Genomic DNA, 17,737 nt, shown 5'->3' with positions numbered 1-17,737 from the left:
CACTTCTCCTTCCTTATTATCACATAATAAAGATCCTTCATCCGCTTCTTCTTCCCCACCACCAAATTCAAATTCAATTCCCAATCCATCCACTTCACTATCACCCTGCTGCTGTTGCTGTTGCTGCTGCTGATAAGGATAACCCTCATCCTCATCTCTCCCCCGTTCCTTCCACTCAACCTGATTCATTCCAATCGCATACCCCCCACCAACACCCCACATCCAATCCTCATCCCACAAATCCATAATCCTCGCTCTCTTCCTCGGATCCCTCACCAACAACCTCCCCACTATCCGTTTCGTACCTTTCGACTGCACCAACCGTTCTCCTACAAGTTCATCATCATCATCGTCCGTAGTAGTAGTAGTAGTCATAGTAGGAGTATTCTCTTCCTCATTCGAAAACGTCGTCGCCGTCGTCGTCGCAGCATCCATCCCACTCAAAGGCCATTCATACTCCCCCCTCGCAATCCTCATCAACCACTGCCTCCTCTCCAACATCCCATCACTCCCCTCCCTCCTCCTCCCATACCAATACCCCCCCTTATTCAACCCAAACATCCCATCCCCTCCAATCCTCTTCTTAAACATCTCCTCCTCTTCCGGTAATCCCACAAACGCACCCACACCTTCTCCAAACGGTAATCTCCTCCCCACAAGTGCATAAAGTACAACACCACAAGCCCAAGCATCTGTTTCTCTAGCATCATAAAACCCTCTCGTAGTCCGAGTTGCTTCAACATCATCATTATTGTCTTCCTCGTCATGAGAATCTCCTCCTCTCGCACTACTACACGACACACGTCGTTTCATATGAGCAGCTTGAGCACGAACACTCCCCGTTCCCATAACCAATTCCGGTGCCGCATACGCTTCACTTCCACATCTCGTCCACAACAACTCACTTTCCCCAGTCCGTTCATCCACCTCTACAAACCTCGATAATCCAAAATCAGATAATTTGATAAGAGGTGTTGGAGGAGTAGGTAATGAATCGAGAGTCGGGCAAGGTGATGACGGTGTGAGACGGGAGAAACAGTGAGTCGTTAAGAGGATATCTAGCAGGGAAGCAAAGACGTATAAGTATCTGAAAAGTTGCGAAAAAAAAAAAGAGAAAGAACGTACTCTCCAATTTGATATCACGATGCACCAAACCAACACCATGCATCCATCCTACAGCTTTACACAATTCACACCAAATCCGTCTCAACACATTCTCCCCTACGAAAAAAATATCACAAAGATCAATATCGTAATACAAAAAAAAAAAAACTTAAAATGAACATCAACACTCACCTAATTTAGACCACGCAATATCATTATTCACAAGTCCAAGAAGATCTCCTCCAGGGAGATATGGAAGAACCAAAATATGATGAGAAGATGTCGACATATGTTCAAGCAAAGCCGTAATATTCGGATGCGATATATGCTAAGAAAAAATGTGATCAGAAAGTTTGTTTAGCGGCGTTGGTTTGATTGGGAAAGATAAAATGGGGAAGGAGACGCTTTAAGAAATCTAAAAAAGGTAATAGAGAATCCAAACCTGGATATCTCTATTTCACAAATCCATGATCGTGCACGCCACACAAGCATGGCAGGACAACAATAACAAAAAAAAAAATCGGAATACCAATTCAACTTCAGCACGTCAATCAGGCCATCGCACCAAGGAAATGAATGATCGAAGCTGCCAAAAAGACTTTCCTGGCACGAGAAGAAGACTAGACCAAATTTCCCAAAAGCACGAGGACAGCGCATTGAAGGGCATGCTGACTGCTGACCCTTGTTGGGGGATATATAAATGCACACCTGACCCGTAACATTCCCCCTTCCTTCTTTCTCCCCCCAAAGTAGTACCCGTGACAATCGGCACCCCAACCCTTGCCGAAAGCGAAAAAACCATCCCCGCTCGTGCATATGTATATATGTGCGAGGCAGTGCCGAAAGTTATCTCCATCCCTATCTTTACTCTTCTCCCAACACGAAACATACAAAACCGAAAAAAAACAGATATAAAAACACACACCTTGAGGATTTCAACCTCCCTGACAAAACCTACCCTTGTCCTTTCTTCCTCTCCTTCCCTCTCTCGTTTCGTCATACTAGGCGTACTAACCACAGCAGGTTTCCTTGGAGTCAACTTGACAGCCACCAACCTTCCCTTTTGCGAATTTCTCTTCTTTTTCAAAGTACATGCTGATTCGTTGTTGCTAGTCAAATCAGGAGCAGATGATGTAGAAGTCGAAGCCGAGATGGATGGAGAAGAGTAGAGTGCACTGTGTTCCGAATCCGAAACGGGACTCAGTTCCTTGATACCCATCTCGCCATGTCTTTCATCAACATATCGAGTACCAAAACCCACAGGTGTAGTTCCTCGAACTCTCGCTTTCAACCTCCTCATACGCAAACTACTCTCCCTTTCCAAAGGTTTCCCATATTTATCTCCCAGACTCGATTTACGACTGAGACTGATAGCACTCCCATTATTGCTATTACTGATCCCATAAAGACCTTCAGAAAAACTCCATCTGCTGGCTATACTAGCCTTTCTACGAAGTTCACGCACGGATTGTTTTGATTGAAATGTGAGTGGGATGAGAGATTTGTCATGAGCGAGCCAGACGCTGGAAAAGGCGCCTTGACCAAGAGGCCGGATCAACTGGAGTTGGGTTTTGCTCGTCGAGGACTCTGGCTGTTGAGATAGCATTTCAAAGGTGGTGCTATTGAGTTCCATGGCAGCGGCGAAAGTGGTGCTATTCGCAGGTGGCGTTACGGTAAGGGTGGGGTTGGGGGGATTTGATATACAGGGGGGATTTGACGTTATGACGCAACCTGGGGAAGGGTCAACGTAAGGAGGTTCGGGTACGGCGAAGCTGGTGTAAGCTGGTTCAAGATGGGTTGGACGGGGAGTTTGCTCGTCGTCGGGAAGACTGAGATGGCGAGGGGGAGTTGGAGACGGTGGAGGAGGGGTTGGCAGTCTGTAGGGGTTTGTGGATGAGGGAAGGGGGAGAGTGGAAGAGCCAGCAGGAGCGTCCAACTCGACAAAGTGCTTGCCTGTGCTCTCGTCGTCGTTGTAGGCCGTGTATCGGGACGGAAATATACGCGAGAGGTGAGCAGCATTGAAAATGCTCGGTGCCTTGGCTTTTCGAGGTGGAGACGGGGTGCGAATGGGGGTCGCAAAAAAATCAGCCGTTATAGAGCGTGGTGGTGTCGGGGGAGTCGGGTCGCTAGATACGGACTCTGCCATGTCAAACTTGGAGAACGGGGATGCAAGAAAGGCGAGGGTCTTTGGGCCTGCAGACGGGGGCGGGGGAAAGTCAGAAAAAGTAGAGGCGAGGGAGGAGGACGAGCTGAGACCGCCAAGGGACGAGCTAGATCGGACTGAGACAGAGGAGTCGGAGAGCGGGGACGTGGGCCAGGGCGAAAACAAGGGCGGGGGCGGGGAGAGGTGGCCATGGTCAGCCATGGCGGGGACAGCTCAGAAGGCAGCACCTATATCCCTCTCGGCCATCACCGCTCTCTGCTCAAACTCACCCGGTACCGATGTGACAAACGTGCTCTGTCTCTCTACTTGGTCATTAACGGATCACACAGCACATATACCGATAAGCAGCTCCTGTGTCATGATGAGTATCATATCCCGGATCTTACCCCTCCTTAGGGACGTACCACGGCTTTATTGCACCATCTGATAATGACGGAATAAAGGAGCAATCCAAATACAAATGCTGTACAGCACCTCGAGGCTCGAGTAATACTTAAATGGATTGCAGTGCTTTCGAGAAAAACATCATTGATTTGCAGTGCCTCGACATCTAAAATTCAAATTCCACGAGTTCCGACGATCCCGAAACTAATTTAGCAACATCCCTCTACTCAATCATTTATTCATTTTAACAACGTACATCCTCAACGGTTCCTATCCTTTCTCACTTTATGACAATACACAAACGTCATAATAATTTCATCAAGGATCGGAACGCAGCTATCATCTACTTCCATCGAAGCTTGCTGGGGTTTCTTGAAAGGATTATGTGGACTGTGATAGGATTTGAATACGACCACCGGTTTCTTACTTTCGTCATTTTTGACCATCTACAACAAAAGGTTTAGTTCAGGTTATTGGGTACGTCTATAAGTAAACTTACTTCAAGATTGTCAGCACACAGGACCCAACGATATTCCTGTCCATCAGACGCCTTCCACACTCTTCCCCTACTACGCATCGAAAATAGTAAGTAAGAAAGAATTCGAGCACATACAGTACTCACCTGCCATACCACGACCCCCCTACTTTCCGAAACAACTCATCCACAGAAACATTCAAATTATTATAAAGAAACCTCGTCGGCGAAAACCCATGAAATTCAATCTGCGCAAGAAACGCAAAATGGCCTTGCAACGAACCCGATGTCGAAGGTACCGACGATCTTCCCTCAACAGCATCAACAGAATCAACAGAATCCAAATCCGAATTCGAATTCGAATTCGAATCCGCAAATGGCGCAGAGTCATCTTGTGAATCCATAGAACGACGACGACCATCACCCTCTTCCTCCTCCTCCGGTTCCGGATCATCAAACGGTGATTTTTCTACTGGCGTGACTGATGGTACCAGAACCTCAGGTCCAAGACCATTACCCTGCCAAACACCATGAACCGTCCCAACAGCTTTTCTTATAGTCGCAACTCCATATCCAAATCTACGCGGTTTATTCACTTTATAAAGGATTTGACCAGTTTCAGTGGTGTAGGTGCTGTTTCTGGGATGACGAGAAGAGAGGATGAGACGCATTGTTCTTGTTGTTTCCTTGGAACTCCACTTTTTTTGTAAGCAATTTATTTGGGTAGAGTCTATACTCTTTTGGTTTGTTAATGAGGGCTAAGAGAGTAAAGAAAACTCTTTCTACATCAAGGTAATCGCTTGATCAAAACCTGCATGCTGTCACCTTTACCAGTCAATTCTTGATTGATTTCTAGTTGAGATAGATGGACGCACCTCGAATTAAAGGGGAGTCAGCAGCGCTTGACGCTGAATTTAGAGATACGTTGACATAGAGAGTTCCAGTGACATGATCTCAAGACGACAGTCAGCGGCAGGGCCGTCTCGACCAGAGCACCGAAAACGTTGATACACCTATATCGTGTCGCCGAAAGACTTCCCATACGAACTCAAAAACCCGATGCAGTCAGAGTGGTATGAAAGAACTGGACAACCGCTTCATGAAAAGCGAGTGCAAACCATGAGTGGTGGGATGAGGTGAGAACGGGCGTTTCATTTCGCTGTCTTCGGCACTGTTGCGCTGATACCTCAAGAGCATATGCCAGTGGGTAGACTCAAAAAAGGTACACGCGATGTGTGCCACATTCATGTGGCTCTAAACGATATTTTGTTGATGTCTGTTCGGAGCCGGCGGAAGTATTTTGGGGCGTTTCGAATTTCGATGCAGAGAAAGAAGACACGTTTAAAAAGCAATTGCAAAATTCAATTTCTCAACTACTTACATATGTAGTTTCCCACACTCATTTTCAGTTTGGTTATAAGTTATCCGGCTTCTTCTAATGCACGTCGATAGTCAACGTTGAAACTCGAAATGCATTGGTTGACAGAAGGGTGAGTGTTTTGAACGGAACAACTGCTGTTGGCTCACTTGCTTGATTGATGTTCTGCGATAGAACGGCTACTTGTGCATATTTTATTCCATCGCCCACATGCATCGTCACGACTGACATGGCTGCTGTATAAAACCGGTGGATGGAAGGACTCTACTTCTCTATAACTCTTTGTGCCCTTTCCGTGCATTACTACCACCTCGCCTGGCAGGTCCAGTAGAATGACCATCCCAAGCATCTTGCCCGTTGATCAACTCACCGCTCTCAATCATGTTATGATTAACAAAGTAAGATTCCATTCATGATTCGTTTCCTTAAACGCTGATTACTTTACTAGTGGACTGACAGTAAAGTTGCTGGTCTCTCTCAAACAGTACGAGTACTGATTTAGGTGGCCCGCCGCAGCGGCTTCAATTGTCCTTGTCGTAAGTCACAAAAACAAACGCCACGTCTTATTTTGCTTAGCATTATGTGTTGCAAAATCTAGGGATATGAGTGCTTAATTACGATGAACATGGAAGTCGAACTTGTATGGAAATCCAGATGGAACTTTACAAAGATCTTGTATCTACTGAACCGATACCTCATCATCGCAGATGCCATCTTTCTTGAACTCCGTAAGAGCTCTTCCTCTCTGACAAAGTGTTTGAGGCAACTGAAATTGCTGATAGACTATTTTGGTACGAATGTTCCAATGTGTAAACCGCTCATTTTTGCAGCCGCAGGTGAGTCGCAATTTTTGTCAAGTACAGTGGTTTACAACGAGGTTCTAGTACTCTACCTCTTTGGTGTATTCGTATCCGAGTGTAAGTCCGCGGCGGTACTTCTCGCAACACTGTCACTCCAACTTTCGGATAGCCCTACTTATTGCGCGCGTTATCGTCGTTTGGAAGTCAACTATGGACAAGTACATCTTTATCATTGTTCTTCTTGGGACAATGTACGCAGCCCTTGTGATATACTCGCTCACGAGCTTCATACTCCTGCTCCGTCCCCTTCAATGTGAGTAGTAATCACTTGCGCATTGCACGGATCTGAGATAAATTGTCTCGATTTTTCAGACTTTACTCTCCTTCCGTTTGGTGGATGTTTGACTGATACGCATGGGGCGACGTTTTGGAAGGAGTTTGCTTGTTTACTCATTTATGATGCAAGTTAGTTGGTGAAATTCGATACGCTCTGAAGCGAAGGTATTGAATTTCTATGTTGGATTGTAGTCATGCTTGCGTCGATGGCATATCCAACAATTAGAATCTGTATGTGAGGCATCCTCATCTTTCAAATGATGTACTTGATTTTTTTTTTGGTTGCAGACAGACTTCCTTATCAGTCGGAGCTTGTGAGGCATGTTCACGTCGAAGGTATGTCGTCTTTCTTCAGGATCTCTAATGTCGGATTGAATGCCTCTCAGGTGTCATTTTCTATGTCTACCTTTTATGTAGGTGGTAGCTTCGAGGATCGCACCATTAACACTCACGGTGACTTTAGTGCTCGATATTCTCTGCCTGGTGATGCAACTAGCTTTTGTATGTCCCAACGACCCGTATTATAAAAGTTTGACTTATCCCTTCTATCTAGCCAGATGACATTTTCCTATTCACGATGTAAGTGCTCTTTGATATCTTTCAATGACATCAATATAATCTGCATCTCTAGGCCTAGCTGTATGATACGATCTATCCTCGCCGGTCGCGTCGTATTGAATATTCGCGAGCTTGGTGCAAGACCAATGAGCGGTACTAATTGAATTGGCTTGCTCTGATGAAAGGAGTTCGACCGGGTCTCGTTGATGAAGATGTTATTTTATTTTATTTTATTTTACAGAAGCTTGTGGAATCTTTGGACAATGGCTTCGTACACTGTGAACCCATGGAGGAAGGAAAATCCCTTTGTTGAGAGGGTATGAAATGAAGGGCTTCCCTCTAGCACCACTGTTTAAAGTATTGTATTTATCTTATCTCACGACTCAGTAATCACCTGAAGCATATTGTTGATTCCCTGATCTCGATTTCCATACATATACTGCGTTAGGCAGCAGGTTTCACTACTTCTGTATACCAATAGTAACACGAAATAATGAAGGAAATCAGACTATTAATGACTGTAAAATAATATATCTAAAATTGAGTGTATCTCGGGAAATCCTACTGAACTCAGGTCCTTTTCCTGCGCTTGACATCAGAACTCCCCTCATTCAGAGTGAGGGGTCGCTTCAGGGATTCTCGACCAGATTTGATTTGTTCCTCGTCTACGCCATTGGAATCGGCTCGTTTCCCCTCGTCTCCTGTGGACATTTCCTCGTCTTCGTCTTCGTCCTTGTCCTCGCCCTCGTCTGTGTCACTGCTCATATACTCGGGCTGTGTTATGATCTCATCGATTATGGATATTCTAATTAGGCTAAACTGTTTCTCCTATTCCCATGCGTACTTCTTTTCAGTTTCTTTGATCTTCCCTTATCTGTATACTTTCATCTCACGCTTGCTCCACTCCCATATGCTTTCACTCCACTCTTCTATTACCCCGAGTACTATGACTATACTTAGTTACCCTGGGTAGTACTCTTTACATATATAAACCCTATAGGTACTGCTGTACTTCTTTACGCTTTACCAATTGTATCTTCCCCTTTCTCTACTCTCACCTCGCTCTCAAGTCTTTGTCACTTGTCTGCAACCTGAGTCTCACAGACTAAGGTCGTAACAGGCTGGCCTTCATCCATCGCCTCCGCACCAGCTCCTGCACCATCCTGATCCACCGTTTCGAAATCGCTATCGTCAAACTTGCTGTCTCTATCCATGTCCTCGTCCACAGACTCCACGGCCGTCTTTCCACTGTTCTCCATTTCTCTCTCGAAGTCATCGCCACTCTCATCCTCATCCATGTCCCCGAATTCAGCAGCATTCTCTTCATCATCCTCAACTCCCTTCTTCGAGTCATCATTACTCTCAAAACCACTATCACCATCTTCCGCACCACCGGTGCTTTCGACGTCACTTTTGCAATTTTTCTTAGATTTTGCCTTTGGCGCGGTATAGTTAGTTTTCAATTTCATTGCGTAGTTGCGTCTGTTCTTAAAAGTCGTGCGTATAATGTCAATGATGGCCCAGCTTCTTTCATACATTCTAAGCTGAGGCTCCAGCTCCTTTGCCTAAACGAGCATTAGAAGACATGATGGGCAATAATATAGCACTTACTAAGCTACATATTTTCACAATAACGGCGGAATCTTGGCGGCGCCAGTCGATACTATCGGCAAGGTCTGACTTAACGACACATGAATGGACTGCTGCCTGATGAGTCCGCATTTGGTCAATTATTGTCAGCGCAGTTTGAAGGCATAAAGCGACGTACCCTGCATTGATTATATAGCACTTTATTACCCTCCAATCCCATCGCTTCTTGCAAATTATACTTCCCTCGTGGTTGTGGAATAAGCGGCCTATTCTCAACTGGTTTGGCCGCTTCGAGTTTCTCTTCTTTGTCTCGCTGGGCTAAGGATACCTTCATCAAAGTGTCTTGAAACGGTGATAAAAAATCACTAACCTTCACTCTGCGCAAGCTTCGCTTTGAGGACGGCTATTTCGTCGAGTAACTCCTGGTTGGCTGGAGGAGACGCCTTGTGTTTACCTTTCCCTTTGTCAGCCAAATCGCTAGATCGGGACTTTCCAGATGTAGACGTAGACCGTGTTGAAGTCGAGATTGACCTATCTGGATTTGCGGAAGCGGTGGACTCTATCAAGGTTGCACTTGAGGTACTTGGAGTCCTGGATGTGTTCCTTTCAGCGTCGTTAGACAGACCGGCAACCATCTTTGGCTTTGGCTTCGTGCCGGCATTCTTCGGGACCTCTGGCTTGGGTAAGGGGACGGCAAGCTTCGGTTGGGTGGAAGACGTCTTCCTGTTAGCTCTCCTCTGTGATCCATCTGATGCCCTTTCATTTGCGGCGGCGGTAGATGGTGCAGGCAATTGCTTGACGGACTTATCGACGACGGGGTCCTTCTCCCCGAGGATAGATTTCTTGGCCTTTTGTCTCTTTGTGGTGACAGGCTTCTCCGGTACACTGGAAGGACCCGAAGCGGTTCTCTTTCTTCTAAAAAGGCATCAAGGTGGGTATGATGAAAAGGAAAACGGCGAACCTTGAAGCCTCTTTAATTGGAGGCGGAGTCTGGTCTGGCACTGCCGTAGCAGATTCCTTTGGGTCTACCAAAGAGCGTCCGGCAATTTTCCTTGGTCCGAGGAAATTAGAAATAAGTACAACGTTGAAATGACATTCACAAACCTATTTCCCTTCGGCTTGATTGTCGCAGTAGCAACAGGCTCCTGCAGTCCAGCAGATGGCTCTTGGGCACTAGTTTGACTGTATTGGAGAATGTTAGAGATGTGCGAATTTTTAATACAAGTAAGATGTTAGAAAGATACCTTCTTGTCCTACGCTTCTTGGTAGCGGTAGCGGGTGGATTTGTCGGATGTAGAGTAGCCGAAAGAGCAGTTTGACTGTAGATACAAGTGAAAGTATCAGGATTAAACATGAAAATGCACGGATAACATACCTTCTCGTCCTTTTCTTCACCTTGACTGCTGGACTCGCATCCGTCGGAGCAGAGATAGACTCCTCTACGGCAGCGGAAGCTTTGGCATCCTTCTTTGGCCTTAAAAGAGTACGTGAGCTTTGACTGTGACAATGAATAGATAGAATAAACAAACCTTCTGGTATTTGGCTTCGTCGTTACTGGGACGGGTGGAGCTGGATTGGCAGTGCCGGAGGTGGGATCCAGCGATGTAGTGGCAGAAGCCTGAGTAGTTCTTCGCCTGGTAGGCATGGAGGCAAGGACGTGGATAGCACTCGTATTCCATAGACAGCCTTTTCAAATACTCGAGAGAAAGAAAAAAAAATTGTTTGACTGCAATCGTGACTCCGAGATCCGGAGTCGTCGAGGCTAAACTAGACTGAAACGTGAAGAAAAAAAAAAGGGAAGACGGATCGCAAATTGCGCAAAGAGTACGGATGGTAAATTCAGTATACGTTACCCGTGCCTTGAGCGCAAGCCAACAGCGTCACCACAATGAGAAACACAAGCGCAAGCACCCCGGATCCAATATCCATTTCACTACTAGTGAAAAAAAAGTGGTTCGAGTGCAATTGCGATTTTGAGATCCGGAGCCATCGAGGCTAAATTAGACTGAAACGTGAAAAAAAAAACAAGGGAGACGGATCTTGGACGGATTGCAAATTGCGCAGAGAATATGGATCATAAATTCAGTATACGTCACCCGTGCCTTAAGCGCCAGTCAAAAATGTCACCAAAATGAGGGAAAACAGATGCAAGCAAAGGCATCAATAGTGATACCAAGCCTTTTCAACACGTTAGCGCTGGCCCGAATGCCCTAAGCGCAGGTAACTAGGCAATTGCCAATGTCGTCGTAAGGTTGCCTTATTCAAAACAGTCCAGGGCTGTCCCAGGGATCTTCATCGCAAACGATTGAAAAAGGTAAGACCCTGTGACGGAGAAATCTGGGATGTTGCATATAAGAACACGCGATCAAAAAAAAGCAAAATCATACTTTCTTTTGCTGGCCATGCATCCCACCTCTTCACCCGATGAAGTCTGCTATGACTCCACGTACGCAGCAGGAGATTCTTCGCAAGAGCGAAGTCCTTCTCCAGCATACTCCATAGGCCAGCGTCAACGTGAGATTGCACAGGTGGTGAGTAAAAATCAACCGCACAAAGTGGAGCCTCTTCCAAACCATGAGCGTGAGTTAGATCTCTAATTTTTTCTAACTTCGATGACTTACCACGATTTAATTATACAGTGCAATCGCAACTCGGTACAGTCTCTCTGTTCCCAAGGGAAAGCCAGCCTCAAAAGGCAGAGTATGCTAGAAGGCGGGGTGGAGCTGATAGAGCCGAAGGTGTTACGCGTGGTAGGATGTACAAAAAGCTTAAGGTCGAAGATCGCAGCCAGACCTCAGCGATTAGGCACGTCGCAAGAGTGGGTGTGGATTGTCCGGAAATCAAACAAGAGGAACACGACGGTGCAGGGAGTAGCACGGCCAGAATGGAAGCGTCAAAAAGGAAGTACGTTGGGGCAGCGGCGATTACTGGAGAGGGGGAAAGAGATGAGCGGAAAAAAAGAAAGGTAAACGGATACATACTTGATTCTGCCAAAGTCTGATCTAATGACCCGTTCAGATTTTCAGAGACATTCAAGTTAAGCTGCCAAAGAGCACGCGCTCTTGTAAACTTGTCATCGAATTTAGCGATATCGATAGTGACGCTGAGGAGGGAAATAATTAAGCTAGGAGTTTTTTGAAGTAATATTGACATTACTTGGCAAATGCAATCTATAATTTTCCTTCCTTGAATTTGGGATCTTTAATCAGTTGGACACCCTGAAGTACGCGGCATAGCATTTTGTGGTAGGTTATCGGTGGCGTGGGTTGGGGAATAGGGAGCGCTAACTTGGTTGGTGTTTGCGTTCATGTCCAGCACAACTTGAACATGTGGAAGCCGTGATCCTGGTCACATGACATCTGGTCAGCGACACACGCAACTGGACTTGTGTATTATGACTGCTATACTCAACTTGACCTGATGGCGACCACCACAACGTCAGTATCCCCTCTCGCTGAGATCTCTACTCTGGGTCTACATGAGCCGCTTTTAACATTTGCCTTGGAATCGCCCATATCAGTTCATATTCCCCGTCCTGTTGCAACATCCGTTGATGACTGGACCGATGCTGCTACCAGGCCTTTCCAACCTGGTCTCCAAACAGGGATTTTCCTTTTTGCTTGTAAGCATTGACTTGGCCAATGCAAACGCATGATATCTGATTCTTCGTGGCAGTACCCCTTCACTACTACTGGCGTCGAAGCAAACAATGAAAATGCGCAGAGCTATATTGTGATTCCACTTGGTGAGTCTAACTTTTGTTGCTTCCGGTAAGAATGCTGAGTGTCATTTCTCCAGCGATTTTCCATCGATTAGCTGTCCATCATCTTGGTCCTCAGGCTTGCGTTATTGCCCATGCGGCATTTGCACGTGCACGCCACGTTGCCAACGCGGCTTTACCGTGTTCAAGTTCACCATTTTCACTCCCTCATGGAATCCGGAAACAGCATTAAAAAAAGTCACAAAGTCAAATGCACCTGTGGCTGTGGCTGGCACGTAACTTACAACACACGGAGAGCTCATCTTGCAGGAAGAACCTCAACTACAATCGCAGCTGCTGTCATAGAACAATTTGTGCCTGTGCGTTCAAATGCTGATGGCCTGAACGGTAACAAGCGGCCACGCTCGCCATCTCAAGCCAATGCAGAGGAACGGCCAGAAAAAAGGAGTTTCGACATGCCTGGGCCCAGTGATACCGATGATCTCGTGGAGGGACCAAGTTTCAGTCACCGGGACACCGACACGTTTGTACAACATAGCCAAGCCACTGAGAAACTTAACCGTGTGCTTGAACGACGCTGGGGGGGAAGTACTTCTGATGTTAGGGTGACTGTGACTGAGATGTCACAGGTCACACCTGAACTTAAGAACTATAGAGGAAAGTGACAAAAGTTTATTAGGCGTGAACCTAAGAGAACTCGACGGAGTCTTCTACAAGTTTCTACCTACTTTATATACCTAGACTATGGCGCACAGACCAACTACCCTAGGTAACTATTTATATATTGACACGAGAAAAGAAGCAACGTATGTGAAAATAAACTAATTATACATTTGACATGAGAAAAGAAGAGTGGAGTAAGAAGAAAGTAAACAAGAACAACTTTGATCATAAAAACGTCAACAAGTCCAAACAAACCATAAAAGTGTCCACAAGTACAAACAACTATCTAAGGACGTAACCTTTCGTACCAGTCCCTGCCGAAGTATGTTGCCATTACTTCTCCACACGGGCACATCGTAAAGAACCGGACCGGTTCCCAACGACGGAAGTCCGGGTTATTCCATCGCTGCAACATCCAGGGTCTCTCCAATACTTCATCCCACATTATCAACGTCACTCTTCCACACACTACGCACCTACGATCCTCTAACCTCCATCCGTCTGGTCGGGGTTCTCTTCCGATAGCCGCCGCCGCCCTTCTCCACTGTACCTGCTCCGCATGGTTCGGAGGCAAGAAAGAAAAGATAAGATCAATGAGTTCAATTGGTAAGTCTGTAGCTTGCGCCATTTAGCAGTATGCCGATAGTTTAGCCTCCGTCGAACTGTAGCAGCAGAGGGAAATTATTACATAATAAAATATGTGACAGATGTGACAGCGTGACGCCGTGACATTCTGGCAAGGTTCTAACAGTACCCCCTCCTTAAAGTCGGCTCCTCCGGAGACGACCCTTCAAGACCTCCACGTTCGCCAATTTCGTTCCAACTTCTTAAGATATTCGGCATCAAACTGTTTGTCATCCCATCCGAATAAAGTCTTGGCTGTAAATCGATTAGGTAGTTCCCTTTCTTGGAACCCGGTGTCACGTAGAACGTGCTGTATCCTATTGAGTTCCCCATAGAGTTGGTGGAATTCAGTAATCAATTCTTTGGCGTTAGCCAAGTTTTCCTCGGGTTCCCACGAGTCTGCTTCTGCCGTATACCCTTTCCATCGTACTAAGTACCGCTTCTTTCCGCGGAGCCATTTGGCGTTAAGGATTTTCTCCACTTCCCACTCCTGTTCTCCTTCTATTTCTACGGCCGGTGCCGGTCTACTTCCTTGTCCATCCACTTGTTCTCGATATAGTACTATTCGGCTGACGTTAACCACCGGATGAATCCGAATAGATCGGGGAAGATCTATTTCCACTGCGTTGGGGGAAATGATCTTCTTGATGGTATATGGTCCGATGAACTTTTCCGTAAGTTTCCGGGTAGGTCGTCCCTGGATTTGAAGGTCCCGGGTAGCCAATAGAACTTTATCTCCTACTTTGTACTTAACCGCTTCTCCTCTGCTTCTATCCGCATACCTCCGCATGTCGTCTTGTGCCGCTTGAGTTTCCTCGTGTTGAAGTTTCATGCGGTCCGCAAAGTCCGCTGCCGCCGGGTGATTGCCTTGTCGTCGAAGATCGAAGCCAGTTCTTGGATGTCTTCCCACGTTGACCATAAATGGAGTTTCCTTTGTTGATGATTGTTCTTTATTGTTATAGGAAAACTCTGCCGTTGCTAACCAATCAGGCCAATCAGTTTGTCTATGATCGACAAATGATCGGAGGTATTGCTCTAGTTCTTGATTGGTTCGTTCGGTTTGGCCATCCGTCTGTGGGTGGAACGCCGTAGATAACCTGGTGTCGATTCCCAACATTTTATTCAACTCTTTTGTAAAGTCTGCAGCAAATTGCGGTCCCCTATCTGAGATCACCGTTTCTGGTAATCCATGCAACTTCCATACGTGATCCCTGAACAACTTAGCTAGTCCTAGCGCTGATGTCGTTTCCGTAGTTGGGATAAAATGAGCCATTTTACTGAAGCGATCACACACCACCAAGATCGAATCCATTCCCTGAGATTCTGGTAATTTTACTATGAAGTCGACGGATACGTCGGCCCATGGTTTTGTAGGGATAGGGTTTGGCATTAGTTTTCCTGCCGGTGGTGTTGGTCGGTTCTTATTTCGTTGGCATTGGTCGCATCCTTCCACGTACTTCTGGACTTGTTTAGTGACGCCTGGCCACCAGTAGTTGCGTGTTACCATTTCGACTGTTTTCCATTGTCCTCCATGTCCGGCAATGGGAGTATCGTGATGTAGTCGGATTATTTTTGTCCTCAGTGTTTTGTCTTTCGGTACATAGACTTTTCCTTCTTTTAGCACTAGTCCTTCTTCCAGTTTCCACTCGTCTCCTCTTAACGACTTCACCTTTGCCCGCTTCATCTCTTCCACTGCTTTTACCACGTCGTCTTCCTTTGCTTCTGATTTTCGGATTTCATCTAATATTCCTTCTTCCTCCGCGTTGATTAGCATATGACCTTCTTCCATTGCTCGAATTGCGAAATACTCTGGTTTCAACAAGGTTTGATCCTTGTTATCGTCCTTTGTTCCTTGTTCAAAGTCAGGTCTTCTGCTCAATGCGTCTGCCTTCCCCATTGTCTTTCCTGGGCGGAATTTTAATTCGAAATTGAATCTAGATAGATATAAGGCCCATCTGGCTTGTCGTCGATTTAGTTGTTGGGCTTTCGCGAAGTATTCTAGATTGCGATGATCTGTCCAAATTTCGAACTTATGTTTCGCCCCTTCCAGGAAGTGTCTCCATTCTTCTAAACACCGCATAATTCCCAGCATCTCCCTATCGTGAATGTCATAGTTTCGTTCCGTCTCCGTCATTGATTTGGAGATGTATGCTACCGGCCTCCACTTTCCGTCTTCACATTTCATTGCCAACTCTCCACCCGTGGCGTAAGCCGACGCGTCCGATTCCACCTTTAGCTCTTTATCCAATTCTGGGGCTACTAGGATTGGATGTGATGTGAATCTTGCTTTTAGCGTACCAAAGGCCTCCTCTTCTTCATCTCCCCAACTCCATTTCTTGTCCTTTTTAGTTAATGCGTGTAATGGTTTTGCAATACTGGCGAATTTTTCAATGAACCGTCGATAGTAATTTGCCAGTCCCAAGAATCTTTGTACATCTTTAACGCATTTTGGAGTCGGCCACTCTACTACGTCTTTGACTTTCCTTTCCTCCATCTTGATTCTGTTTCTCCCTATTATACATCCCAAAAATCCCATTTCACTTCGTTTCCATTCGCATTTTTCTGGTTTTGCGAATAGATCATTGTCCATCAACCTCTGCAATACTTCTTCCACCACCTTATCATGCTCTTCTTCATCATCTGTTCCTATCAAGATATCGTCAATAAATACAGCCACTTTTCCAGTATTTACTAAGTCCCTAAAAAGTTCGTTCATCATAGTCTGAAAAGTAGCAGGCGAATTTGTAAGTCCAAAAAACATAACAGTGGGTTCAAAGGCACCCATGAAAGTAGTAAAGGCTGCCTTCCACTCGTCTCCCTCTTTTATCCTAATGTTATTGTAACCCCAACGTAAATCTATCTTCGAAAATAATCGTTTGCTACCCATAGTGTCTATAAGTTCAGAAATTAAAGGTAAAGGATAATTGTTCTTAATTGTCCAATCATTTAAAAATTGATAGTCCTGTACCATCCGCTTCTTTCCATCCTTTTTTGGCACAAAGAATACTGGCGAAGTCTGGGGAGATTTCGATGGTCTGATATATCCTTTTCGGAGTTGATCTTTAACGAATGCTTGAACTTCTTCTCTTTCGTTTGGTGATAAGGGATATATCTTTCCTTTCTTGGGTTTGAAATCTTCCTTTAATTCGATAGCATGATCCCAGGGTTTCCTAGTAGGCATTCTCTCCGATTCTTTTTGTTTGAATACTTTAAGGAATTTGTGGAACCGTCTTGGTACCACTTGTTCTACTGAATCCATGCTTCGAATTTCTTCTTCCTCCGGCATCTCCTCTGTCATTCCTCTCACCCACGTTTCTAGTTGCTCTCCTTCTTCTCTACTCCTATTTTTCTTTTGGGCGCTTATTCGTTTAGGACGTACCTGTCCAGCCTCCGCTTGTCCCGCGGTGGCTGTCTTGCTGTTATCTTCTTCTAGACGTTCTGCCTTTTCCCCATTTAATCGGTCAGCCACGTCACCGGGTGATTGTGCCCACCCCTCAGCTTTCTCTTTGGGTTGTTGCGCCAACCCCTCAGCTCTACCATTAGCACGCCTGTTACGTGCCAATTCCCTAGCGAATGCTGCTTCAACTCCCAATGCGATCCCTTCAATGATGTTTTTAGGAGTGGTGAATCTCCCTACTGCCTTGTTCACCCGTTCGTATCTTTCTTCCTCATCTCTGATTTCTGCCTGCTCTTCTTCATATGCTTCTATCTTGGCCATGGTTGGCCCTTCCTCCTCGTCATCACTTCCTTTGTATGGCATACCAAACTCGTCTAAGGCCATTTCCTCCATTGCTGGGCATTTGTGTTTGCTCAGCAAGTGTTCCGACGTTTGGATTCCACACTCCTCGCATCTATATTGCAACACCGTTCCCCAATTTGATTTCTTTGGGAAGGAAACTAATTTCCATCCTGCATATTGCTTGTGTGACATGTCAGGCTT

At 45.8% G+C, this 17,737-nt stretch overlaps 5 protein-coding genes across 5 annotated transcripts in view; 2 read left to right on the top strand and 3 right to left on the bottom strand.

The window, feature by feature from the left end:
• AGABI2DRAFT_183603 (hypothetical protein) overlaps nt 1–3,725 on the bottom strand; it is a gene marked incomplete at its 3' end in the record, with an annotated part of 4,521 nt that extends 796 nt beyond the window's left edge. The window contains exons 1-8 of the mRNA XM_006458529.1: nt 2,777–3,725; nt 2,300–2,695; nt 2,116–2,179; nt 2,030–2,082; nt 1,297–1,432; nt 1,126–1,221; nt 804–1,058; nt 4–734 (exon numbers count right to left, since the gene is read on the bottom strand). Coding sequence (XP_006458592.1) covers nt 4–734; nt 804–1,058; nt 1,126–1,221; nt 1,297–1,432; nt 2,030–2,082; nt 2,116–2,179; nt 2,300–2,695; nt 2,777–3,469 — 2,424 coding nt within the window. The 5' untranslated portion in view covers nt 3,470–3,725. The remainder of the gene's footprint in view (nt 1–3; nt 735–803; nt 1,059–1,125; nt 1,222–1,296; nt 1,433–2,029; nt 2,083–2,115; nt 2,180–2,299; nt 2,696–2,776) is intronic.
• Nucleotides 3,726–3,912: 187 nt separating this feature from the next.
• Nucleotides 3,913–4,798, bottom strand: AGABI2DRAFT_63810 (hypothetical protein; the record flags this gene model as incomplete). Its single annotated transcript, XM_006458528.1, has 4 exons — nt 3,913–4,098; nt 4,152–4,221; nt 4,284–4,438; nt 4,673–4,798. The coding sequence occupies 4 exons, from the start codon at nt 4,796–4,798 to the stop codon at nt 3,913–3,915; spliced, it is 537 nt and encodes a 178-aa protein (XP_006458591.1).
• Nucleotides 4,799–5,837: 1,039 nt separating this feature from the next.
• Nucleotides 5,838–7,363, top strand: AGABI2DRAFT_115624 (hypothetical protein; the record flags this gene model as incomplete). Its single annotated transcript, XM_006458527.1, has 14 exons — nt 5,838–5,903; nt 5,954–5,963; nt 6,022–6,041; nt 6,104–6,233; nt 6,288–6,341; nt 6,390–6,422; nt 6,475–6,618; nt 6,678–6,770; nt 6,834–6,872; nt 6,930–6,977; nt 7,028–7,054; nt 7,105–7,142; nt 7,195–7,220; nt 7,273–7,363. 14 exons carry the CDS (start codon nt 5,838–5,840, stop codon nt 7,361–7,363), a joined length of 819 nt encoding a protein of 272 aa, XP_006458590.1.
• A 406-nt stretch (nt 7,364–7,769) lies between these two features.
• AGABI2DRAFT_115623 (hypothetical protein) lies at nt 7,770–10,434 on the bottom strand (the record flags this gene model as incomplete). Its single annotated transcript, XM_006458526.1, has 10 exons — nt 7,770–7,973; nt 8,306–8,764; nt 8,811–8,906; nt 8,968–9,107; nt 9,160–9,704; nt 9,751–9,840; nt 9,894–9,971; nt 10,034–10,108; nt 10,165–10,263; nt 10,319–10,434. 10 exons carry the CDS (start codon nt 10,432–10,434, stop codon nt 7,770–7,772), a joined length of 1,902 nt encoding a protein of 633 aa, XP_006458589.1.
• Nucleotides 10,435–11,191: 757 nt separating this feature from the next.
• AGABI2DRAFT_141382 (hypothetical protein) lies at nt 11,192–13,175 on the top strand (the record flags this gene model as incomplete). The annotated part of the gene is made up of 5 exons (XM_006458525.1): nt 11,192–11,369; nt 11,429–11,754; nt 12,310–12,411; nt 12,465–12,534; nt 12,844–13,175. 5 exons carry the CDS (start codon nt 11,192–11,194, stop codon nt 13,173–13,175), a joined length of 1,008 nt encoding a protein of 335 aa, XP_006458588.1.
• Between the last annotated feature and the right edge of the window lie 4,562 nt (nt 13,176–17,737).

Source organism: Agaricus bisporus, assembly GCF_000300575.1.
Source record: "Agaricus bisporus var. bisporus H97 unplaced genomic scaffold AGABI2scaffold_2, whole genome shotgun sequence".
Lineage (NCBI taxonomy): Eukaryota > Fungi > Basidiomycota > Agaricomycetes > Agaricales > Agaricaceae > Agaricus > Agaricus bisporus.
This window is presented reverse-complemented; position numbering and strand designations above follow the sequence as displayed.